Raw genomic sequence first — 23495 nt, 5'->3', positions numbered from 1 at the left:
TAGTGCAAACAAATATCGGTACAAAAAGAAAAGAACACCATACGAGTCCACTCTCGGGTGCCACAAGTTGCTTTTTAACGCCCAACCCTGCACCATTTTTCACGCGATGCTTTTTTATACAGCTGAAGTGTTTCCTTAAATGATAATAAAAGCACATTTACTCATTATTTCGACGCGTATATATTCTTTTACTTTCTGTGTTTGTTGTTATTAACATCGCAAATGTGTAAAAAGAAACAACGTAAAAAGTGGCGGAGAAAATGGTAAAAATTCGTAGCGTACATGGTTATATCGTCCGATTGAGGTTCGTGTTCTGCTGTTCGAACTGGAGGTGGGTCAACCTGCGGTGGTTTAGGGTGTTCGTGCCCTGAAATAACTACAGCTTGAATAATGTCCAAAATGTCATGCGTATCGCTTGTAGACTAAAAATAAATATATACTCGACCTCACCATCTCAACCTTAACAATACTACACAGAAGCCCTTTTGATGATCTCCGCTGCCCTCTCAGCCACAGCATACAAGGTAGACTGCGGGTGGCCGCTGAATTGGAGAGGGAATATGGACATGTCGATGACCCTGACGTTACGTGTCCCGTAAACCTTCAATTCTGGGTCCACGACACCACCAAGCTCCCGCTTCATCATGGACGCGGTGCCAAGGTTATGTGAGTTGACGGCGGCTGTAATTGGTTATTGTTAGCTTTTGCTTAATCGAGCAATTCAAAAGTGGAAACAGAAGAGAGAAACATACTGCCACTCCTCGCAAAGTTCTCCCACTGAGCATCAGTCGCGTTGGACCCGATCCCACCCCTCGAAGTCTTCAGCTCCTTGATGGGTGACGTCTCGGAGAACTTATCCCCCAGCTTGGCCACCATACCCTGGGCCGTCACGTCAAACGGCACCATGTTGAGCCGCGGGTCGATGGTCGGCTGCACGATGACGGAAGCGTTGGCCAGCGAGTCCCTGGAGAGATGCACACTCCCGCGGGAGAAGGGGTACAGCCACCAAAAGTTGAGCGAGAGGGAGCCGCCCTGCCTGATCGAGGTCAGATACTCGGCCGCGGTGACGTTTTGGTTGAAGAGGAGGTCGTGCTGCGCGCGCATGAGAATCTCGACGGCGGTCTGGTTTAAAAATGTTGAACCGCCCGACGCGTCCACGGCGAGCTTGGCGTAGGATGTGATGTTGGCAAGCGTCGCGGCCGCCACGGCCCCGACGTTGCTGCCAAAGACGTCGGCTGCTGTCGCGTACGCTTGCATCACGTTTTGACCGGTGAGTGACGCTCGTAGTACGTAGTTTAGACTGGTGTTGGGCTGCTCTTGGAGGTTCTCGCCGACGCCGGGGAGGTTGACCGTGACGTTGATTCCGAGAGGTTGCAGGACACTGGCATTCAAGGAAAATCCAGGATTTAAGTCAGTATATGGGCTGGCTTCATCTCCAGAGCGTAGGTATAACGAGATCCGGTGAGATCTTACGCTGGGTTACCAACACCCGACGCCTCGAGGATAGCTGGACTCCTCAGCGATCCAGCAGAGAGCACCACCTCCCTCCTAGCCTCCACCACAACAGCCTCACCAGCTGCCGTTAAGTACTCCACGCCGCTCGCCTGCACATTGCCCGCAGTCCCCGCCCTCCAGACAATCTTCCTAGCCGTGCCCTTGATCATCTTGAGATTCGACCTGCCCTCGGCCGGGATCCAGTACGCCCTCGAAGCATCCCACCTCATGTGAGCCTCGCGGTCGATGGTGAGCGGGTTCGACGAGACTCCATGGACGTCGCCACCGGAAGAGTCTTGGTTGTCGGGAAGGCCGACGTTGGCCCAGGTCTGCCGGATCTGCACCCCGTAGGTCGAATTGGCCGTGTCATAGGGGAAGCCGGTGCGGACGGGCCCGTCGGTGCCTCGGTACTCTGCCCTGTACTTGATGCCCGCCTTGGCCTGGGCCTCGCTCGGGACGGTGAAGCGCTCGTTGCGCTTGTAGTAGGGGAACAACGTGTTCCAGTTCCAACCAGGGTTTCCGAGCTTTTCCAGCGCGTCGATCTCAGCCTTTTCAGCGCGGATGTAGTTCATTCCTGCGTATCTTGTCAGTGTTCCATCTTCTCCCTGGATCCCTTACGGAATAATGTGTCTCTGGGAGTGGCCAAGACGCGCAAACCTGCCATTGATGATGCTAGTTCCCCCTATCCCCTTGCCCTGGTGATACTGCTGCGGGCGGTTGTTAACAAAAGGCTGGTTCACGGTGCGGTAGTTCCAGTCGACGCGGGTGTTGAAGGCCTGCAGGAAGCTGCTGGCGCTCTTGACCTGAGGGTTTTCGCGCTCGTCACCGCCGGGCTCGATCACGGCGACGGTGACGGTCGAGTTTTCCGACAGCCTGTTGGCTATCACCAGGCCTGCGGTGCCGGCGCCGACGACGACGTAGTCAAACGTCTCGGCCAGGCCGGAGACACAGAGCAGGAGCTGCAGCAGAATCGGTGATGAGCGCATGGTCGCGACTGGCTTTGCGGTACCCGGAGCGTGGGTTGTCGTCCTGAGGTCGGCGCGACAAGCACAGGAGAGACAATTGTCATCTTATATAATTCTTGGTATCTACCACTAAATAAGATTCCTCATCAGTCATGAAAAGTTGCTCGTGGTACGTGAAGCTGCTACGAAAAGATTCACGCTAATTGGTCCCTGACAAAGGAAACAAGCTCATGCTTGTTTAGCCGCTGCAAAAAGGTGTGTGTGGGTCTCATTTATTCCTTTTATTCCTCGAGCTTTTCAGGGCATCTACTGCTACATCAATTAAGAATGTTCCTGTTTAGGGTATCTCACAGCTTGGAACGATCGGAGGAGCGATTTTATCAATTCGTGCCGCCGTTCCGTCTCATGATTGAATGGTGGGAAATCCTAGCCGAATGTCCTTTTGGTGTACAGCGACGAGCGGGGATCGCTGCTCCGGGACCGATCCTGTAAATGACCCCTGGCCAGTGGGCTGCCAGTTAGATTCGGGAACAAAAGAACAAGAAGATAACACAAAAAACCACATACATCCCACCATGTTTGTAGCGTTCAAAATATATCTAGACGGTAACAGGGCATGCATGCGGGCCGGCTTCGCCTAGCCAACGGGCATATGCAATGCAAGGGGGAGAGCTGAAATTTACCGATCAATAAATCTTGTTCTAGGTCTGGAACTAGACCAAGACCTTGTCGTGTAGGTTGCCGCTGCTGAAAAACACATGCATAATAATCAGGCGATGACAACCAGCCTCTGAAGGCAGGATAATGAAGGTTTTTGGTTGCGATCGGCTCATTTGAGCATCTGTTCCTGATGGTGGGCCAAGATGTCCGGAGATGTCAATTTAACCGGCTTTCAATATAGATTAAAAGATCAGGGACAGCCTCTGGGCTTTTGTCTACAGAAAACTTAAATAAGCAAACTCGTCCTTGGCGATCGTAATCAGTTAATGGTTGTGCCAATTATCGGTCGCCACTCAGGAACAAATCATGCGCCCAGCCGCAGGCATCGTATTGCGCCTTAATCCACGAATGGGTCCCAAACCCTTTTTGACGGCTAAATAGGTCTGTAAACTTCTGATACAGCCAACTTCCTGCCAGGTTTGCCAGGCAACTTTTTTTTTTACAGATATCAGGCCTTGCAGATCTGCGCTATTTTGGTTCCGAGTTTAAGGCCCAATAAATACAGGTAAGGAGTGACTTCGTACTGTGTTTTCCAGACTTGGAGTAACGCTGTTGGTTTAACTCATGCAGCTTGTAAACTTTCCTGATTCAAATGACAAATCGTCAAGCCTGCCAAAATTCATAAAATAAGATACATGCTTACTGCCTCTGGTCTGCATTTTGGTTCCAGAAGAATGTCTCTTTGTTCCGAGATGAATACTCGACATCTGTTGGAACCAATTCCTTGTGAAGTGATCCTGCAACATTCACCTCAAGAAAACAAAGGGCCGAAAACTGTCAGACACAATCACTGCAGTAAAAGGAGACTATGTTGAGCTTTTCTTTAAGCTGTCTATCCTGCTTTCATTGCATCAAATTAAGGACTTCTCTTGAGTGGAAGAGATGACAAGAAAACTGCCGAAAATCCCAAGCAAATAATGAGGACAAATCCGCAGGTAGGAGCACGTCAAGCCTGAGAGTACAGAAGAACTTGGTGCAAAGCCTTCTGTTGACCTATTCGAATGCTGCAAGCTTCTATCAAGTACCAGCAAGATCTGAGGCGAAGTCCATCAATAAAGCCCCGTTTCTTGCCATCCTAGCTCGCATATGGTGTAGTGTGTATGTGAAATATAGTTGCCGCGTTGGAAAGGTTTGGTGTAATGATTTCACCTGTATGAGACCCCAGATGGATGTGAGATTATGGAGATACTCTGTGTGCCGGGCGATGGGTTAGCCAGCGAACCCCTAATGTAAAGGTGTGTGAAGTATCGGAGCATACCTAGAGTCTGTCATCTGCCTCCTGTATGGAGTGCTCAAGATGTGACATGTCAAACCTGACCCTTTTCTTGAAACTGCCATATCGGATGAGATTGGTAGCGGCTTTCCACAGCTTGAATACGACATTTCAGTTTTTACCAAAGTTTTCACCTGCTTTTCAGACTATCAATCTGAACTTACCGAAAGGGAAATATCAGGGATTGAGTTCCACAGAGGAAAGCGATCATCGTCTCGGAGAGCATGTAGAAGCCTGAGCATGTAGTAGATTGCTGCCAGCATAATCCTGTGAGTGAAACCTGGTGTTAGTCCTTGGCAGGAGAAATGTGCCACGACGGAATGGAATTCAACCGGCAACTGACACGGCGGGAGTGATCATGGTGAGTAAAAGAGCTCGTGTTTTGTTGGAAATTGCTATCACAGGTGAGGTTCTCTTTCGGGCTTTTTGGTTGGGTTAAGATGTGATGGAAGTCTGACGCGCAAGATGATAAAACCAAGGACTAGCAACAACATCACTGAGCCCCACAAAGCAACCCGCCTCGAGGCAAACAAACAGAGGGGGAGTCGACATGACGTTGTTCGTCGCTGTATCACGTGAACCCGCGTTTGTTTGGCGAAATGTACCTAGGAGGCGCTGTGCCATAGGGGCTTCTGTCCCCAAACTAAAATCAAAAGCTCTGCTCGGGATGTCATCAAGTGGTGTCCATAGCTGAGGCCAACGAACACAATAATCGGAAGAAAACCTGGGTATTATATACAGCATTCCTTGGACGCATGGAGCTTTGGATATTTTCTAGATATGTGATGCAGACTAAACCAATTTTTCCGATCGACGACTGGCCCGGGTAAAACAAATCTTTACTTCTGGCCGGGGAGGAATCCGTCTTTTCACCACGCGAGGAACACCGCACTTCAAAGGTGACAAACTCATCGTATCGAGCTTACCCATGAGGTTTGTGGCTTCGGGATTACCCAAATTAGGTCCAGCTGGCAAGTAACCCTTGAAATTAGTCTCATATCAAGCTAGCCTATAGGTGATGTTGTTTGCTGTTTGCTCATCAAGGGTCCAAAACGTGAGGAACCACGACAACTTTAATCAAAGTCAGGGTGTATGGAATTAGCAACAAATGGTAGCCAGTGGAAGCTCTCTTGAGTTTGTTGTTGTCATCGTGGTCTAGGCTTTTACTGTTCTTGACAGCTGAGACTCAGCGGATCAGGAACTCTTGGCTAGCTCCAATGCTAAGATTACTGTGGTTACCCTGGCCTGATAATTGGGCCTTGAAAAGCTCATAAAAAAACAGTCTCCAAGGAAAAGGTATTCACCAGGCCGACTTGCAGTTGGCCGAAGAACAATCGGCAGAGACATGCCATGTATGACGCAAACCAAGTCATCTTGATCAAAAACAATAGGTCCAACTCCGACCAGATTAAGCTCTGTTAGAAATATCCTGTCACGCCTGAGACGGGTCGATGCTACATTCTGGAAGGACTCAGAGGTCAGAGGGCTTTCTTCGGATGATAGTAGCCATTCAAGTGTAGTCATGGCCGCTTCTTTGAGTGGGCCTCCTCTGTCAAGTTTGGCATTTGGCTTCCGAGTGCTGTTGGCTACTTTTTGCAGAGTAGAGCTGATTATCTCTTCGAGCAAAGGCAGCGGGGTAGGACTTTCCAGTGTGATGTCGGGGTCTGAGATGTCTACAATAGTAGCTATCCTATCTACCACGTAGCCTTCGACTATCAGCCTCATAGGACCCGTTTCAGCATGGTCAATGAATCTCAACGAGGGTGAATGGGCAAGGCCGAGACCTCGAAGGTCCAAGGGATCTTTTGCAAGCCACTGATCAATATCGTGAAATCTTGGACACCAAGATGGCAAGCCATCATCCTGTGCAACATGATGACGAGGTCCAGCAAGAACAGTGAGATTCCCCTCGACATCCAGGCAATGTTCCACAACCCGTCGATGAAGCTTCACAAGTGTCATTGCCTCGCTGTAGTCAGGGACAATGGCGGTACGGGTTGCTTCACCACACAGTCCCAGTATTGCGTAGACCTTGTCTCTTGGATCTGAGCAGCTATGGCCTGGAAGGAACTCCAGCGCACCTCGGAGGTCAATTTTGCAGTCGTTTTCTCGGAAATGGCAGACCGCGTCGATCATCTGAGTGAAGGTCAGGGTGCCCGCAAGATCCGCCGCCTTCCCTGGAACCGAAGTCTCTAGATCCTCCAGCCGCATCAGTGGCAGCAGCTTCGCCGGCAGAGATATCTAGTCACTGAATGGTCGCCTGATCGACCCACATAGCACCCAGCATTCTTGTGCAACGGCGAGCTCTTGAACTATCCACATTCTGCCCCAGTATGGTCTGGAGAGGAAGTGGTAAAGGGAGGACAGCGGGTTCTCGTGTAGATTATCTATTCCTATCAGGCCCCGGGTGGCCTCGCTTGCCCACCTTTCCGGCTCGAGGATAATTCTAGTCATAAGATGCATCGCGTGTAAATCCCGCTCGTCGTGTAGAGGGCCAACCCAGGCTAGAACTCTCCTGGCCCTGGCAAAGATATCTCTCGTGATGCGAACCTGTCGCGCCCGCTCGCCCAGGTCCGATTGGTTGATGCAGAGGGCATCGATCCATAGGACGGCTGCACCAGTGATGGTGCGGATTGTTTGCAACGCGGCATGGAGGTTCAGTCGCACATGCAGGAGTTGCCCATCCACAAAAGTTGGTTGGCGGCCGATCTCATCATCTCCCCAGGTATAACAGAGCGCATCGTATGCGGGTATCGGTGCGTCGGTCAGTGAGACTATGTCGAAGCTGCAGCTGATCGGGTCGGGCGAGTTGCCCGGATTGACCACTATGAGTCGAATCTCGCCGGTCTCTGCGCAAAGAGGCTTATAAAGCGAAGCCTGGAGGATATGAATATGTGTGCGGTGAGCTTGGCGTCGATGTGGCTTGGGTACTTGGCTAGTTCGACGCACCATCGTAAATTCGTATCAAAGGTAGCATAAAATTTTTGTCAACTTGCTTGGGCATGGTGTATTACTGCAGTACTGATCACATTTTTATGCGCCTTGATAAACCGGGTTGCCACTGTATCTCTTTCATCCAACTGTCGCCATGATGCATCTTGCGGTGGGCTCAAATGACGGCCCTTGTTTTATCGAGTTCGAGTTTGTGGAACAATGCCATGTCGCACGGAGAACCCCTCTTGCCCCTCATTAAGTTACACTGCGCAATCAGCAACTGGATGTGACCAAAGGATTCATCGACATGGTGTATGTCTCAAAACTGTAAAGTATCCAAAGGCTCATGTTCACCAAGCTTGACAGGATATTGCAACATAAAGTTTATCATTACTGGGGTCACTCTGAAAATCAAAATACCAATCGAGATTGATAAATTTCATAGTTGTGTGACTGGCAAGACTGTGCAGCCCAAGAAAGACTTGGCAGCTTATATCAGGGGATTCGGGTGGCAAGAGGGAAGAGATGCGTCCAGGATGTCCAAGACATCTTAAACAGAGAAATAAGAAACACAAGTTTGGTCAGGTATGGTACCTTACGGTCGGCTCGCCCAGAGCCCAACCAACGCCACGTGCACGGCGGGGGTGTCCACTCGTCTACCTTTCCTACGGTGCATCGAACCTTTCCAAAGCCGCTAACCTCCGAGCACGGTTGGTTGGCTCAGCACCCGACCTTCGGGTCATCGGAGACCAGCCACGCCTCAACAAGAATTGATCAATCCGACCTGCCTAGAACGGACGAAGAGTTTCAATGCCAAGATAAGCTGCCAAGACACTCCAAGTTGCGGGGGAATGCAGAAATAATTGTTGGAGAGGCGCGGTGAGGGGTAAGGGACACTCGACTCCAAGACTCGCACTCTGAAGCCTTTCGTTCGCATCAACACCTTCATATTGGCGCGACAAGCTCGCCGAGCCTATCAATCTTTTGCCCTTGCTATCTTGGCTTTGCCTCTCGGCGCTCAGAGGGAGGGTGGCTTGACTTGGAGACTCGCCTTTGTCGCGTGCACCCAGTGCAGTACCACAGCTGTCGCCAAGCACACCGGCCAATTTCCATACTGGCTTGTCCTCTCGGCGCCGAGAGCCACCAACCTGTTTGGCCGTACCATGGCTACGGTAACCGTCGAAGATCGGTATTCCCTCTTCAAGCTACCCAATGGATACCCTGTATTCACTATCTTTGCCAACGTTTGCCACGGCCGTGACAAGAACAACATGGAAACAAGCACTTACCGAATGAAGCAGCTCGACAGCTAAATGGCGGCGACGGTATGGTAATATATGGTAATGTATAGCAATGACGACAATCTTGGCGGCCGATATAAGAGTGAGTCTTTTCTCCGCCACCACACAGCTGCAGGCGGTTGTAGGCTTTCTCGGTCAGCCCGCGGCTTCCTTTTGCCATTGAGCCCAGCCTAGCTACTTGAGCCTTTCGTTCGGCCATCAAAAAACAACTGAGTATCAGTTCAAGACCGACACGGTTCAGTCGCAATCATGGTTCGCATCGCTGCTGTCGCTGCCTTCTACTCCGCCTTGGCTGGCGTGAGTAGGGCTGCCGTTTTCGACAAGGCCGACTACGACTCGGGCGCTGTCCACCACCGCATCATGGAGATGAAGGTCAAGCAGTGGGACGCCCAGCTCGCTTCGGGCCAGTTGAACAGCTTCCAGTACCCTGAGCTGGGCTACACCAAGTGCGAGAACGGCTTCGCTGCCGCCATCCCCGGTGACTTTAACAGCACCTTCAGGTGTAACAACGTTAGTACTAGACCTGGAACTCGTAATTTCTAAAACGCGAATCTATACTAACACCAATGGCGACAGATTGACCTCTACCACTTCCTTTCGCACGCTGACTTGGGCAGCAAGCAAAGTCGTGGCTCGTCGTCTTGGGGCTGGACTTCGGCTGACGGACGCGAGTTCGTCGCCATTGGTCAGTACGATGGAACCGCCTTTGCCGAGATCACCAGCGAAGGCAAGCTCTCATACTTGGGTCGCCTTCCCCAGTTCGACTCCATCGGCTCGAACTGGAGAGAGATTCGTGTGGTGAAGGATATCATGGTTGTTGGTTCCGAGGCCATCCAGCACGGAATTCAATTCTTTGACATGAAGAAGCTGCTCGATCTTGACCCCGCCAGCCCCAAGACCTTTACCCAGGAGGAGCTTACTGGTCACTGGGATGAGCTCCCGGTTGGCCGTACCCACAACGTTGTCGTCAACGAGGAGCTTGGCTATGCCATTGCCTGCGGCTCCGTCGGTGGTAACGAGACCATTCGTGTGCGCCCCAACGACCTGCCTTGCAAGGGCGGTCTGATCTACCTCGACATCAGCGACCCTACAAAGCCATTCAGCCCTGGCTGTGCTGCCGGTGACGGGTGAGTCCTTAACCAAAATCTCTGTGCACCAGTTTTCCGTTTGTGCAAGATCTAACATATCTGGTACTTGAAACAGATACGTCCACGATGCCGAATGCTTGGTTTACCGTGGCCCTGACAAGCGCTACGAGGGCCGTGACATCTGCTACGGCTACAACGAGGACACGCTCACAATCTACGATGTGACCAACAAGATCGGCAACGTCACCAACATCATCTCCATCACCAGCTTCCCTGGCGCCGAGTACATCCACCAGGGTGCTGTTCTCGACAAGATGAACCAGGAGTACCTGCTCCTGGACGATGAGTTTGACGAGCGTGACGCCGACGTCGGCCCGATGACTCGTGGTCTGCCCACCACTCACATCTTTGACATCCGCGACCTTGAGAACCCCGTCTACACTGGAAACTTTGCCCACCGCACCCGTGGCATCGACCACAACCAGTATGTCTTTGATGGCCTCGTCTACCAGTCCAACTACGGCAACGGCCTCAACGTTTGGGACGTGAGCTCGATCCCCTCGGACCCCACCGGCGGAAGCGTATGCGAGGCCGGTTTCATCGACATCTACCCCGAGGACGACGAAAACGAGGGCTCCGGCTCGGTCGCCTTCCTGGGATCGTGGTCGTCATACGCTGGCTTCAAGTCGGGCTTCATCTTTCTGCACACCATCGAGCGTGGCTCCTTCGTCGTCAAGATGACCTCTAAGGAGTGCCCCAAGCCCAAGACCTGCAGCGCCGATAACTGCATGCGCGCCCTTCGTGCCTCGCACATCCCGGGCCGCCTCGAGGCCAGCACCGACTTTTGCCACGACTTCCTGACCCGCCAGTACTTTGATACCGCCGGCGTCCCTAGCTACGCCGTCGATGCCTGCGGTGGTGCTGCTGCCGCCCCGCCCCCGGTCGAGGAGGACGACGACACCTGCCCCGACGACAACACCCCGCCCGCACCCACGCAGATCCCCGTTGTCGTCTCGAGGGTCAGCAGTGCTTGCGCCTGCATCCCGACCAAGCCCGTTCCTGAGCTGCCCAGGACCACCAGCAGGCCGCCTGTGCCTACTGTTCTCCCTGACAGGCGTTAAGGGGGGACTTTGGGATATGGGTGTTTAGCTGTGTGAAAAATGTGCTGGTAGAGCAGATATCTAGATAGCAAAGTAGCAATGACAAGAACCTACAGCTTAATAAAAAAGTAATCCAAGATGAGCGTCTTTTTTGCCGCTCGAGAGCACACCTTGTCACCGATGAGCATGTTGATGATAGTGATTAAAACTCGTACGTAGATCGACACAGCTCTAAAACCCCGCCTCTCCTGTGCTTAGGTCCGGAGAAAGACCGACTCCACATATCGGGCTATGGCCGATGTTTGGGCCTCGTTCTAGAACTAGTCTAGGTCTAGAGCCAAATTTTTGTGACGAAATTTGGGGGGGGGGGGGGGGATTTCCCCCGCACTAGGAGAGTTCTTTGCAAAAATAGGATTTTGGGATGCAGAAGCGCTCGGCAGGAAGTCCTCCTCGTCTCTGCCTCGCAGCCTAGAACATTTCATGTAAACTTAAATTAGATAGGGTGGGAAATCTTGGATTTGACTCGATCTTCTCGTACACAAAGCCGGTCTTTGTTTCCTTCAGCAATGTTTTCCGCAGCCTCTCGCCGTCTCTCGCCCTCGTTTCTCCCCAATTCCCGCCGCAGCTTGGCGACGGCAGCTGCACCTCGGCCACGGACAGCCATCGTGACGGGTGCAGCTCGGGGAATGTAAGTCACAAAAGAATTTCCCCTTTTTTTTTGTCTTATTTTTTCCCCATCCCATTCCACCGATTGCTTGAGTATAAAGTACCCCCGCGCAAAGTCTTCCCCGGACTAAAAAAACCTACTCCCTCCAAACCCCCATCCAGCGGCAAAGCCATCGCCCTCCGCCTGGCCCGCGACGGCTACGACGTCTGCATCAATGACCTACCCGTCCTGCGAACCGCGGCCGAGTCGGTCGCGAGCGAGATAGGCAATATGGAGGGGCGGCGAGCATGCGTGGCGCTCGGCGACGTCTCGGACGCCTCACAGGTCGACGAAATGGTGGCGACGAGCGTGAGATGCCTAGGCCCGCTCGACACCATGGTGGCCAACGCGGGCATCGTGCGCATCAAGCCGCTCCTGGAGCACGACGCGGCCGAGTTTGACCAGATCTTGCGCATCAACGTCGGCGGCGTGCACCACTGCTTCGCGTCGGCGGCGCGGCAGCTCATCGCGCAGGGCCAGTGCACTCCCGAGAGGCCCGGGAAGCTGCTCGCCGCGTCGTCCGTGGCTGGGTTCCGGGCGGCGGCGCTGATGGGGCCCTACGGCGCGACAAAGTTTGCCGTCAGGGGCCTCGTGCAGGCGTACGCGCAGGAGATGGGCCCGCATCACATCACGGCCAACGCGTACGGTCCTGGGATTATTGGCACCGACATGTGGGGCCTGATAGATCGGGAGCTGGGCAAGCTGGCCGGTGGGGAGGTCAAGCCGGGCGACATGATGCAGAAGACGGCAGCGGGGGCTATTGCGCTGGGTAGGACGGGCGTGGCGGAGGATGTGGCGGGTTTGGTGAGCTTCTTGGCCGGCAAAGATTCGAACTATATCACGGGTCAGACGCAGATCGTCGACGGGGGCTTGTTCCTTACATGAAGGACAACCATTGGATCTCCCGGCTCGGGTTGTGGGTAAAGGGTGTCTGTAAACTAACAAGAGATCCTGAAAGTCTACTCGGAACAATATAAGGGTAGTAGGCCGCGGGCAGAACGCCGAGTACGATTCAGTACCATGTATGCATTGAAGCTGGAAGCGAAGAGCTCTATAATTATGCATACCTCGATTTCTTTGGATCAAACGTAGAAAATGAGAAGCTACAGGGCAGATTCGTGGAAACCAAGCTGCCGGGGCTATTTAGCCAAGGTTGGCCGGGGTTGTATGCTAGTCTAGCTCCCGTATGCTAATGTATCCAGCCAAACGGCGGTCGAAGTTTATCCTCTACCCAATGATTTTGTAAATTCTGCAACATCGTAAACAAACTTTCTGCACCTAAAAACGCATGGGAGTTGCATCAAAATGTAATAGGCTCTAGTCAGTAACGGTCACTTTAGCATTCTTACAATCCCAAGGAAATGCCTTGGAACATCGGATGGTTGGTAGGATTGAAAACTCTGTGTTTCCCTAGTTGCACGATCCGATACATGACCGTTGAACATGTGACATGCGAGATCCCTTTTGTGATTGACAAAGGGACTGTGGGAGGAAATGGCCACAAAACACGGGAATTGCTCCTTTCATACTAGCCCCTTTGGGCTAATGCTAATCGGTGGGGGATTTCTCTTTTTTCCTATTTGTTATATCATACGTTTTCCATATTTCTTACGTCGTTTCTCCAGATACATGCGTCCGTACCAGCATATACTCTCTCTGATGGCAATGACAAAATGATTGGGATTAGGTTGACGAATAGCACAGGAACGAGTCCTCATGGTAGTTGGTTCCTTATAATCAGCTTGCCATGTCGGAGTTGGTTTACTTTCCAATCACTAACGCCGCATCACGAACTCTCGCTTTGAACGTTCTATTCCTGGTCCTCGCTACTTTTGCAGTCGTTGCGCGGACCCTTTCCAGAATCAACTCATGCTTGTCCTTCTGGTGGGATGACTGGCTTCTCTTCATAGCTTGGGTATGTTTGAAGTTTGCATCTTGGGTGGAAATTTTAAAGACGGAGCCGCCAGTCAAACCTTTGCCTGACCACGTCTTGCATCTGCAGCCATTTGCAACGCTTATAGTTGTTCTTCAGGCCTTTAGTAGGTGTTTGGAGACCTCAGCATTAGCCCCTTCGAGATGAGCAGCTCTCAAGAATGCTAACATCCGTGCTTCATCCGAGCAAGTGAGCTTCCATGGTATCGGGTACGACCAGAGCAAAACGGCTGTCAACCTGCCCCTATTGCGTCCAGTGGGTACTCCATCTACTCTTGCCAGCAAGCAGAAGGATCATTTATGCCACTCGCCGCAGACTGACTGGATACCATTACGCATCTAAAACAGCTCCAGGTCACCTTCAAGTCCTCCTACATCGCCTCGCTGGCATGCAGCAAGGCAAGCATCATCTGCCTGTACATGCGCATCTTCACCGCGCATGGCAACGTCCGTCTGTTTTCCCACCTTGCTTTATGTGTCATATTGGCCTGGGCTCTTGCTTTCTGGATTGCAAGAATGACAATTTGCCAGCCCATTTTGGCGACTGTCAAGCATTGCGGTGATGAGAAGGCCCTCGTAAACGCCATGAACGCGACCAACATTGTGACCGACATGATAGTCATTGCTATTCCGCAGTACCGTATGTTCTGCCTCTTTTATGAGTTGCCTGGGCTTTTCCACAAATACTAATGCACAATTTCATACTCGGCCAGCACTATGGCGTCTCCGCTTGCCGCGGAGGGACAAGCTGGGCCTCATGTCGTGCTTCCTCGTCGGTATTGTGTACGTTGTAGCAATCAAGGCCATCATTCTGAAACAGCAACTGATATCCAACGAAACCCCACAGCTGCATCGTCGTCGCCATCTTCCGCATACTCAACAACCTCAATACCGACTTTCAACATAACGAGACGGGAAACCTCGTCCAGACGACGCTGCTCACGAGCCTCGAGCCGTGCTTGGCCATTATCTGTGCATCCATGCCCATGTGCCGCCGATTTCTTTCGTGGCCGCGACCGTGGTGGAGCCGACGGACGCCGCGGTCTCTTTGCGTCAGGAGTGCTTTTGCGCGGGCCACACCGCAACCCGATACCCCTGTGCAGCAACAGCTTCCATTGATGGCGGTTGTTGTCGAACCCGACCCGGTTGTGATTCGAGGTCATTCTGATGATCGTTGAGTGACCGATGGGGGAAAAATTGACGTTTATACCCCCTGGCCTCTCTTCGTGAAACAGTTTTTTTCTTTTTTTCTTTTTTTCCCTCCCTTCTTTTCTTCTTCTCGGAGTCGCCAGCTCAATCCCGTTTTCCCCACGTGCTACACGTTATGGCGGTATCCCCTTACGGTCAGTAAATGTCTTTGCCCTATGAGTTTTGAACAGATGAACAAAAGTCAGCAATTGACAAGATCTCAGACCCTGGAAACTGGAAAGCAAAGACACCAGTCGCAACCAAATTGCGTTTTTTTTTCTTTTTCTTTTTTTTTTGGCGGGGACGAAAGGCGACCGATCAAGACTGCCGATCGTGATTGCGGAGCTTGGCCTCCGAGTTTCACCTTAAATATTGGCTCAGCTTCCCCGTCCCGCATATGGAGTCTCCAACAGCGCCGTGACCTTTAATATCACCCAATATGGTCAGCCTTTGCCACGGAAACACCAACACCGCTAGTTGGCAATGCGGTTGTTCCCGTCACTTGGTCAGGGGCGCCAGATAGCGGCATAAACGTCACAACCCTGTGTGACCTCAGCCTGGATGTTTGTTGCATACGAATTGGGTTTTGAAAAAGTTAGGGGATGGGGTTTGTCCCCCCGAAGGCTCGATTCGGAGCTTGACTGGAGGATTGTCCAGGTATAGAAAATAAGTCGGAGGGAATCTCCATTCATTGACATCGAGGCCGTTGCAATCTCCTATCCGGTACCATCCCAGCAACTTAGTTGGAACAAACACCAAACTACCACCACAAACAGCTTCTGCCGCGGATCAAATCATCATACGTCAGCATGTTATTCGCCGTAGCAGCAGCACTACTCCCCGCGCTGGCCCTCGCCCACTCGCACATTCCATACATCATCATCAACGGCGAGCAGTTCCCAGGCCACGACCCCAAGACCACCGACAACGCAGCCAACATCGTCGGCTGGACGGCCAAGAACACCGACGACGGCCCGGTCAACGGGACCTTCTACTCCGACCCCGATATCATCTGCCACCGGGCCGCCACGCCCGCGACCGCACACGCGCCCGTTCACCCCGGCGACTCGATTCACATCCAGTGGAACGGCTGGCCCGCCAACCACGTCGGGCCGGCGCTGACGTACCTTGCGCGGTGCGACGGCGACGACGGCTGCGCGGGCGTCGACAAACAGGCGCTGGACTTCTTCAAGATTGACGACAGCGCGCCCGCGCTGCTGGACCAAAAAAATGGCCCGCCGGGCAGGTGGGCGAGCGACGTCGTCATCGCCAACAACAACAGTTGGATCGTGACTGTGCCCAAGGGGACGGCGCCCGGCGCCTATGTGATGCGACACGAGCTCATCGCGCTGCACTTTGCCGCGAAGAAGGGCGGGGCGCAAAACTACCCGCTCTGTTTGAACTTGTGGGTGTTGGGGGATGATGCCGCCGAGGGCGAGACGTGGAGGGCAGGGGCGGTGGGTTACGCCGAGGGGATACCTGCTACGGAGATTTATCGGAGTGACGACCCGGGGTTGGATATCGACGTCGCGGTGCCGATGGAGACGTATGTTATCCCTGGGCCGACGCTCGTCAGCGGCGCAGCTCCGATCCGGCCGGCGGATCAAACCAAGAGCATCGCCACAGCGTACGGGACGCCCGTGGCGATTGTAAGTGGGACCGCCACTGTGCCTATGCCCATGGGAGAGACTTTTGTGCCGGGTCCAAGATGGTGAGACGATGGACGAACCATGAGTATCAAAAATTATACCCGAGTGAGAAATTTGGTGAGGAGTAGGGGCAGAAAGAAAATAATTAAAACTTCTCCACACGTCAACTAGTCATGAATGTCCTCATCTTGTACTTTTTCCTCCGATGATACGGAGATTTCATGACACTCGGAACAATCATGCCTTGCCAGGATCCCGCCTGTTCAATGCTAAATTTTAGAGTGAATCACATTTCACCCTTATTGCATGATCCTTTTATAGACGAGACGGTACATTGAAGAGTACAATAAGTCTGTATATTTTGACCTTTACTACATTATTTATTATTCTCCAACCCAGCCTTATACGACCACGGTCAGAGCAGCGATCTTTGAGGTAACAAGTAGAACTGTCGCGGTGCTGATGGGAGAAGTGGCCCTCGACCAGCCCTGCTCGAAAGGAAGACGCTCCTGCTCTGTTGCGTCGCAATAGTTTTCCAATGTTAGTCAGATATGTCTCATTCAATCACACTGAACCATCCCGTCACTGAAAGGGGAGAAGAGGAAGAGAAAAAAAGAAGAAGAAAAAAAAGACTCACCAAACAAAGTCCTGATCCAGTCCTTACGCGCGCCGCCATCGGTGCCCTGACCAAACACGCTCTGGTACAGGGCAGACTCGATGAAGCTGATAAGCTGCTCGTTCAAGGGCAGATCGTACTGCGAGTTGGCGGCCTTTGCATCGGCGTGCCTGTGCTTCCTGGCGCGGGCGGAATCGCTTAGGCTGATCTGGTCGTTTGGGAAGTCCTGCAGGGTCTTTGACCAGATGGTCTGGTTCAAGACCAGGTTGTTGCCCAGGGCGATGTCCTGCCTGGACAGGGATCCGTCGTGCTCGAGGATGTGGTGCTTCTTGAGCTCGTCGAGGTTGAAGCGGGTGCCGTCTCCCGCCGTGAGCGCCTTGTTGCCCGCGAACTCGGTCGCGTCCGGCGCCAGGTTCACGCCGTCAGTGAAGCCCTGCTTGAGCGTGGCCATGTCGATGTTGAGGCCGCTGCGGGGCAGGTAGCCGTGGTTGGCCAGCGCGTTGAGCATGGGGCAGGGCGAGCGCACGTCATTGGCGCCAGGGGCCTGGTACTGGTGGTCCGCGGGCGCCTGGCGGGCCATGATCGTGTGGTCGATGGAGTCGCCCGAGTCCAAGCTGGCCATCATGGGGAAGGCCGCGGCTGTTGCCGTCAGGGCGGCGACGATGAGCTGTTTGGCGTACATTATCTCGGATTCTTCGATTTGCCCCCAAAAAAGAATATTAAAAGAGAAAAGTGAATGTGGCGTCAAACTGGATTGTATGACGGGAAGAAGAGAGTGTGGTACAAAGAATGGTATTACCTACAGAGGGAGCCTTGAAGAATTAATGGGCAATTAAAGACGAGACCAGAAGACGTCGAGATATGTTCGACGCTGGATTAGTATCGTGGGTCAAGTTACAACATCGCGAGCAACTCCCATATTTATATGATTACGGCGCCCAAGACCCATGTAACTCGACTACGAGGATTAAAGGCTGCGCATCTGTTCAATTCTCAATAAACAAGATCCACTGTCGCATCTCCCTAAGTCTCTCTGTCCCTAAGAGGCATGTCAACCCGCGATGATGGATCCGCCCCTTATTAGGAGAGATTGTTTATCGGTTGCCCATGGGGTAATGATATTCATGGGAGCCACAGACGGATGAAAGTGCCTCTTTCGCGCTTGCGAGTGTCCGAAAATAAGTGCGGGATACCATGCGTTGCAGAAGCGCAACGAAAGATCCCGAAAGGGAAGCCAGGAGTAAATATCGGGTCAACCTCGGGTCCTTGATATTGTTGTGGAGGCTGACAAGGCGAATTCCGTGATTCGTCAAATAGCGTCGAGTTACTCCATCGCGCTTGACTCGTCCTTGGGGCAGACTTAGATGAACTGGATCATGCGCTCTTGACAGCTGGTACTCCGTGTCGAGTCTACTACTCTGTTTTGTGTAAATCCCATCCATGATTCGGCGGTTCAAAGCTTTTGTTCCTTTGCCCCGGCGTCTATTCTATACAAAAACCCAGCGTAGTAGCCATGCGGGGATATGAGGCTCTGCCGAAGCCCTAAGGGGGTGGAGCCGACAACCCACTATAGCTCTGGACCTGCCTGAATATAGCTCACCGGCTACTATATACAGCAAAGTTTCAGTAGGTGTCTAGTGTCTGTCAAGCTTTGAGGCATTGCCGTTGTTGTTCGGTACCACAGTTAGGCGCATTTTGTGTCCCTTTTATGAGACGATCTCGGCTTCCCCGGTGAGGTTTTTCGAGGGATCAAAATACGCGTCCTAGAGTCAAACCCTTCTGTGGGTTACTTTTGTTTTTCGGGGTCTCTCCTGGCGTCTATAGTTCTTTCGATAATCAGAATCTAATTGCGTCAACCGATGTTATTTATGATGTTTTAGTAGTCCAAACTAAACATGTTTTTATGTACTTTTTGCAGTACCCAAATCCGCTTTCGCAATTGCGACATCTGAATTATGTTTGCCTCGTCCAAGTGATATTACGTGATGTAAAGGGGAAAGATACTATAATTAGCACCGCATACTCCTTTCTCCTGCATACCGATGCGAGATTGATTGCTGCAAAGCCTCTTTGTCTTAAGCATCTCATTACTCGTGGATCATTCACGCAAATCCACAGTCGCGTGTTCGACTTCGATGATTCCTGCAGGGTTAGGGTTTTTATAGCCTCCAATGTGTCTGGCGATTATTTACATTTACCCCTAGTTACCCAAGCAAGCCAAGCAAGCCCAGGTACAAGCCAATGGAAGCGCCTGTCCTAAAGGTTTGAGAGGATGATTTGCCACCAGGGAGCATTTACTAGTCTTCAGTCAGCGTTGGTATATATTCCATCTGAGTTGCCACGGTTGGAAAATCAATGATAGACTAATTGAACTCTCTGCCGAACACACGTGGGTTGCTTAAGATGTAGAAATATTTTAAAAAAGGAAAACAAAACATTGGCCTCGCTAAATTGCTTTTGACTGTAGGCACATACTACCAAGAATGCATGGAAACAATCAGCCCAAGCTAAGACTGAGCTGAAGTTCAACCAACCTATCGGCCGATATCCAAATGAACAAAGAAATTTGTGTGGGACCGTGTTCCGTTTTTTCCGACAACTACTAATTGGGAGGAATATTGTCACGGTTTTATTATTAATAGTCAGCTGAAGTCGTCAATCAGATTTGCAATCCTGATGGATGATCGATCACGACATCGAAGAAAAAAAAAAAAAAAAAAAAAAAAAAAAAAAACTCTCGAAGGACAAGTATTCTCCAGCAACTCCAGGTACAGACAGCGCTTCAGTGCCTAGCAGGGGAGGCGAAGGAATTGCGTTCGATCGGCCACAGCCCAGAATTACGATAGATCACTGACCACCTAGACTAATCAAAATCGCCATGGACAAAGAAGCAACAGAAATAGCCAGACTGCTCTGGCCAGAGATTTGGCCACCCAGCCCCTTTTGTGAAGCAGCAAGGCAGGAATAGGCTCACGAGGAATAAAAAGGGTACTAAAAGAGAAAAAGTGAATAAAAAGATGGGAAAAGACTAGCAGCTGTTGAGTCCTGGAACGCCGCACCACATATGTACTGATGTAGAACCTAATTCCATCAAATCTGTCTGGAAATACCAAGAATATGCATTACCCTGATTCAGATGGTGCTAACTAACATATTAGTATCTTGGAATATTTATTTTTCCAAAGTATTTCGAGTCAAACATCAACGAAAAATATTCGGATGAACTTTGTTTTGTTGTTGTTTTTGTTTGTTATTAAATGTCACGCGCTCGTTGACGCGGTTCAAATGGTTGTGAAGATAGATATCCATTAACGGACTTGCGGAGTAGGTAGATTGCGACGGAGCCAACAAACCGGCACTCGATCCGCCAACAAGCCAGTCCACATTTCGCCGCTCCCCGCCAAGCACGCTACGTGCCCCGCATTGTACATCTTTGGCGGGGTAATTGGGGCGTCGGCCGTTAGTAAGACGCAGCCAGCTTGAAAGGTGCAATGTTGAAAAAAAGATAAGCCGTCGAGCACGCAACTGCGGCGCTTGCGCACCTTTTTCCATAAACATTTACCAGGTATTAGCGTTTATCTACTCTCAAAGCCGGCAGTCATTCTGACTTCGGATGGCCCCAGAGGATATCCGGTCCAATCATTTATTGAAGGCTGTCGACTCGCAGCACTTAATGCTCGATTCAGGTCCGCATTCTGTCTTGGTTGGTCGGTGCCAAATAATCAGCCAAGTCTGGAATTTTGTATCCGTAACATCTGCTCAGCTGCCCACCTAAGCCACCCTCACTTGCAGAGACTTGGTACTACCTACCCTCAAGTATGTTACCTTACTCTTTAGGCCACCAGGCGAGTAGGCAGCAAGGCTCACTTGATCCTTTGGTTGTAGATCCTCCTGTTTCCATGCAGATGTTATCCCCAACAAAACAGACACAGTGTTTACCTGCTGTCTGATCTTCATGGCAGGGCTTGCTCATCCCCGCCTCAATTAGCGCCTAATAATGAATGGATTTTTCGTGTTCATGACCCTGGGACGTGTTGACAAATACATGCCCATCTTGCCATTTAGCGTCAACCGACCGCAATTTTTCAGCCAGGCCCCCGAGATTGACCCATGCATCTTGACTCTATCCCTGCTTATCTTGCCGTCGCTCCGGAAAGCGTTGTATTTTTGCTTATGCTTCCCTCCCTTCTCCGCCAATTCCGTTCAACCCGACCGCCACTTCTGTCTCCCTCCCCCAAGGACGAAAATCCGCTAGTCCTCTTCGTTTCTCTTGCATCTTCGCCGCCATCAACCAACCAAATCACGTAGCGCCGATTGTCGGAGCTAGAAACTAGTGCTCCTGTAGACCCTTGATCTTCGCTCATCCGCCAAGCAAAACAAAGAACCCTTGATATTCAGGGTCCTTCCCTTATCAGCCATCTTCACACCATGGCCACAAGGGCCCCTATTTTCCTTTTCTTTTTGGGTGTTTCCACCTGCCGAAGCCACCCGAGCCTTTTCTTGGTCCCGCTAATCGTCGCATCTAGAAGCACTTTTTTCTCCAAAACCTGGGTTAGCCTGTTCTCAATGAGTCGACCCTCTCCGGACAAGGGGTGACCCACCGCTCTTCCCTCGTGCTTCAGATGTCTTATATTCCCCGTTCTCGATTCTCAACCCTTTTCGTTTCTGAAAGTTTTGTTTTTCTAGCTTCCCCGTCCATTACTGGCACAACCTTGATAGGTTATAGGAAACTGTTTTTTTTTTTTTCCTTGTGTGGGTTTGTTTTGTTTACCGTGTGTTTCACATACACCCATCTTTCTGATCGCCTTTGTACGCCTTGCTAGAACCAGTCTAGTTGCTCAAGAAGCCCAGGCGGCCTTGGACTCAGTGTCAGGTGTCAGGTGCTTTGGACTAAACAACACCGGCGGACTCGCTGCCTAAGTCGGAACACGACCCTGAAGATTGCGAACCAGTCGATCTTTTTATATCATAATTATTGTTATTATTCTTGTTTTATTCGACTGTTTATTAGGCACTCATCTACCTGGCCACACCCTGTACTTTCAGATTCCCTTCCTCTTTTTTTGCATCATACACCTTGCTCAACATAAAACAAAACCATGTTTGCACCAAGAGGCAAGGGCTACGACTCCGACTCGGAGGACGAGGGCCAGCGTTTGACACCCAGCCCAGGTGCCACCTCCAGCGTTGTCTCGTTACAATCATCAGGACGCGCCAGGAAGGAAAAGCCATCGCTGGGAGCGGGCGGCAACAATGCTGACGACAAGAAGAAGAAGAAGATCAAGCTGCCGCCGCAACACAGCATCGACAAGATCTGGGAGCGTTTCTCCAAGAAGACTTTTACCAAGGCCCTCAGCATCCTGCCGTTCGAGCCCGTGCCTGCGTCAACATCATCGGAGCGGGCAAACGAGCTTTTGTGGGCGGGCTACGAGAGGGCGGCGGATGAGTGCAGGCGCAAGGTGCGCAAGATCATTCAGGAGTGCAAGAGGGTCAACCAGAGATATAGGGACCCGGGTTTTGACCTGGTGAGTTTATCTGTGCATCAGTTTATTTTTAGGCGATTATTCACCGACTAACATTGCACAGGACTGGGACCTCAAATGGGAAAAGGGAAACACACTCAACTACCTTGGAAAGACCAAATTCGCACTCAACACTTCGACTCTCCAGGATCCAAGCTCAACAGTGCCAAAAGCTGTGAAGCGTGTGCATGAAATCTTCGACAACCCGACCTTCATGAAGAATGTCAACGGATCCGATGTCAAGCAGGGGGGATTGGGTGACTGCTGGCTAATGGCTAGCATGAGCGGCCTGGCGAACGTGGAGGGTGCCATCCAGAGGACCTGCGTCGAGTACAACACTCGTATCGGTATCTATGGTTTTGTGTTTTACAGAGGTACGAAGCCTTTTCAGTGGTTGCTCATTAAGCAATCAAGATGCACTAACACCGTTTGACAGATGGCGAGTGGATCTACTCGATAATCGACGACAAGCTGTTCCTCAAATCACCAAATTGGGACAACAGGAGTATGCAGCGCGATCTTTTACAGCAAATCGAGCGTGAAGAAGCCGAGATGGTGTATCGCAAGACGTATCAAACCGGCTCCAAGGCCCTATTCTTTGGCCAGAACAAGGACCAGAACGAGACGTGGGTGCCTCTATTGGAAAAAGCTTACGCCAAGGCCCACGGAGATTACGCATCCCTTGCTGGGGGTTGGATCGGCGAGGGTCTTGAAGATCTGAGCAGCGGTGTGACGACCGAGCTTCTAACCTCGGACATCCTCGACACCGATGTCTTTTGGGACAACGAACTGAACAACAGCAACAAGGAGTTCCTCTTTGGGTGCTCGACCGGTCTGCTGGATGGTGGTACGGGTACTAGGGACGGCATCCAAGAGCGACATGCCTATAATGTTGTTGAGACACGGACCCTCAAGGATGGCACCCGGTTGGTCAAACTTCGGTAAGTCGGATTCTTTTGCCACCCTGCAAAACCCCTGGCGAGTTAATTTCAGTCGGGGGGGGGGGG

The 23495-nt window shown here is 51.6% G+C and overlaps 9 protein-coding genes across 9 annotated transcripts in view; 3 read left to right on the top strand and 6 right to left on the bottom strand.

Annotated features, from left to right (window-relative positions):
* Positions 1 to 169: 169 nt before the first annotated feature.
* Positions 170 to 2500, bottom strand: PgNI_02014 (uncharacterized protein). Its single transcript, XM_031122084.1, has 5 exons — positions 2156 to 2500; positions 1474 to 2068; positions 753 to 1381; positions 283 to 681; positions 170 to 195 (listed from the first exon to the last, which is right to left on the bottom strand). Exons 1-4 carry the CDS (start codon positions 2478 to 2480, stop codon positions 470 to 472), a joined length of 1761 nt encoding a protein of 586 aa, XP_030987541.1. The 5' UTR covers positions 2481 to 2500; the 3' UTR covers positions 170 to 195; positions 283 to 469.
* A 270-nt stretch (positions 2501 to 2770) lies between these two features.
* PgNI_02013 (uncharacterized protein) lies at positions 2771 to 3139 on the bottom strand. The gene is made up of 2 exons (XM_031122083.1): positions 3027 to 3139; positions 2771 to 2958 (listed from the first exon to the last, which is right to left on the bottom strand). The coding sequence occupies exons 1-2, from the start codon at positions 3079 to 3081 to the stop codon at positions 2840 to 2842; spliced, it is 174 nt and encodes a 57-aa protein (XP_030988258.1). The 5' UTR covers positions 3082 to 3139; the 3' UTR covers positions 2771 to 2839.
* A 1298-nt stretch (positions 3140 to 4437) lies between these two features.
* Positions 4438 to 4812, bottom strand: PgNI_02012 (uncharacterized protein; the record flags this gene model as incomplete). The annotated part of the gene is made up of 3 exons (XM_031122082.1): positions 4438 to 4548; positions 4617 to 4719; positions 4796 to 4812. 3 exons carry the CDS (start codon positions 4810 to 4812, stop codon positions 4438 to 4440), a joined length of 231 nt encoding a protein of 76 aa, XP_030987543.1.
* Positions 4813 to 5451: 639 nt separating this feature from the next.
* PgNI_02011 (uncharacterized protein) lies at positions 5452 to 7712 on the bottom strand (the record flags this gene model as incomplete). The annotated part of the gene is made up of 4 exons (XM_031122081.1): positions 7402 to 7712; positions 6726 to 7329; positions 5818 to 6629; positions 5452 to 5523 (listed from the first exon to the last, which is right to left on the bottom strand). Exons 1-4 carry the CDS (start codon positions 7402 to 7404, stop codon positions 5452 to 5454), a joined length of 1491 nt encoding a protein of 496 aa, XP_030987546.1. The 5' UTR covers positions 7405 to 7712.
* A 626-nt stretch (positions 7713 to 8338) lies between these two features.
* PgNI_02010 (uncharacterized protein) lies at positions 8339 to 11039 on the top strand. Its single transcript, XM_031122080.1, has 3 exons — positions 8339 to 9197; positions 9264 to 9814; positions 9891 to 11039. The coding sequence occupies exons 1-3, from the start codon at positions 8937 to 8939 to the stop codon at positions 10894 to 10896; spliced, it is 1818 nt and encodes a 605-aa protein (XP_030987545.1). The 5' UTR covers positions 8339 to 8936; the 3' UTR covers positions 10897 to 11039.
* Positions 11040 to 11362: 323 nt separating this feature from the next.
* PgNI_02009 (uncharacterized protein) lies at positions 11363 to 12628 on the top strand. Its single transcript, XM_031122079.1, has 2 exons — positions 11363 to 11563; positions 11704 to 12628. The coding sequence occupies exons 1-2, from the start codon at positions 11442 to 11444 to the stop codon at positions 12464 to 12466; spliced, it is 885 nt and encodes a 294-aa protein (XP_030986278.1). The 5' UTR covers positions 11363 to 11441; the 3' UTR covers positions 12467 to 12628.
* Positions 12629 to 14120: 1492 nt separating this feature from the next.
* Positions 14121 to 14996, bottom strand: PgNI_02008 (uncharacterized protein). Its single transcript, XM_031122078.1, has one exon. The coding sequence runs from the start codon at positions 14674 to 14676 to the stop codon at positions 14320 to 14322; it is 357 nt and encodes a 118-aa protein (XP_030986279.1). The 5' UTR covers positions 14677 to 14996; the 3' UTR covers positions 14121 to 14319.
* A 1755-nt stretch (positions 14997 to 16751) lies between these two features.
* Positions 16752 to 17648, bottom strand: PgNI_02006 (uncharacterized protein; the record flags this gene model as incomplete). Its single annotated transcript, XM_031122077.1, has 2 exons — positions 16752 to 16864; positions 16988 to 17648. The coding sequence occupies 2 exons, from the start codon at positions 17646 to 17648 to the stop codon at positions 16752 to 16754; spliced, it is 774 nt and encodes a 257-aa protein (XP_030986273.1).
* Positions 17649 to 20932: 3284 nt separating this feature from the next.
* Positions 20933 to 23495, top strand: part of PgNI_02005 (uncharacterized protein) — a 4928-nt gene continuing 2365 nt past the window's right edge. Inside the window, exons 1-3 of the mRNA XM_031122076.1 lie at positions 20933 to 22491; positions 22553 to 22862; positions 22925 to 23429. Coding sequence (XP_030986271.1) covers positions 22066 to 22491; positions 22553 to 22862; positions 22925 to 23429 — 1241 coding nt within the window. The 5' untranslated portion in view covers positions 20933 to 22065. The remainder of the gene's footprint in view (positions 22492 to 22552; positions 22863 to 22924; positions 23430 to 23495) is intronic.

This window comes from Pyricularia grisea, assembly GCF_004355905.1.
Source record: "Pyricularia grisea strain NI907 chromosome Unknown Pyricularia_grisea_NI907_Scaffold_1, whole genome shotgun sequence".
Classification (NCBI taxonomy): Eukaryota; Fungi; Ascomycota; class Sordariomycetes; order Magnaporthales; family Pyriculariaceae; genus Pyricularia; species Pyricularia grisea.
Note: the sequence above shows the minus strand (reverse complement) of the source record. Positions and strands in the feature narration are given on the sequence as shown.

Bases quoted from the DNA above. Each gene is read 5' to 3' on its own strand.
- PgNI_02009 (XM_031122079.1), top strand. From the start codon at position 11,442: ATGTTTTCCGCAGCCTCTCGCCGTCTCTCGCCCTCGTTTCTCCCCAAT. The intron at 11,564-11,703 runs GTAAGTCACAAA...ACCCCCATCCAG, and splicing joins ACGGGTGCAGCTCGGGGAAT to CGGCAAAGCCATCGCCCTCC.
- PgNI_02014 (XM_031122084.1), bottom strand. From the start codon at position 2,480: ATGCGCTCATCACCGATTCTGCTGCAGCTCCTGCTCTGTGTCTCCGGC. The intron at 1,382-1,473 runs GTAAGATCTCAC...CTTGAATGCCAG, and splicing joins TCGGGTGTTGGTAACCCAGC to TGTCCTGCAACCTCTCGGAA. The intron at 682-752 runs GTATGTTTCTCT...AACCAATTACAG, and splicing joins GAACTTTGCGAGGAGTGGCA to CCGCCGTCAACTCACATAAC.
- PgNI_02008 (XM_031122078.1), bottom strand. From the start codon at position 14,676: ATGACCTCGAATCACAACCGGGTCGGGTTCGACAACAACCGCCATCAA.
- PgNI_02013 (XM_031122083.1), bottom strand. From the start codon at position 3,081: ATGCATGCCCTGTTACCGTCTAGATATATTTTGAACGCTACAAACATG. The intron at 2,959-3,026 runs GTATGTGGTTTT...CCCACTGGCCAG, and splicing joins CGCTACAAACATGGTGGGAT to GGGTCATTTACAGGATCGGT.
- PgNI_02010 (XM_031122080.1), top strand. From the start codon at position 8,937: ATGGTTCGCATCGCTGCTGTCGCTGCCTTCTACTCCGCCTTGGCTGGC. The intron at 9,198-9,263 runs GTTAGTACTAGA...CAATGGCGACAG, and splicing joins GCACCTTCAGGTGTAACAAC to ATTGACCTCTACCACTTCCT. The intron at 9,815-9,890 runs GTGAGTCCTTAA...TACTTGAAACAG, and splicing joins GGCTGTGCTGCCGGTGACGG to ATACGTCCACGATGCCGAAT.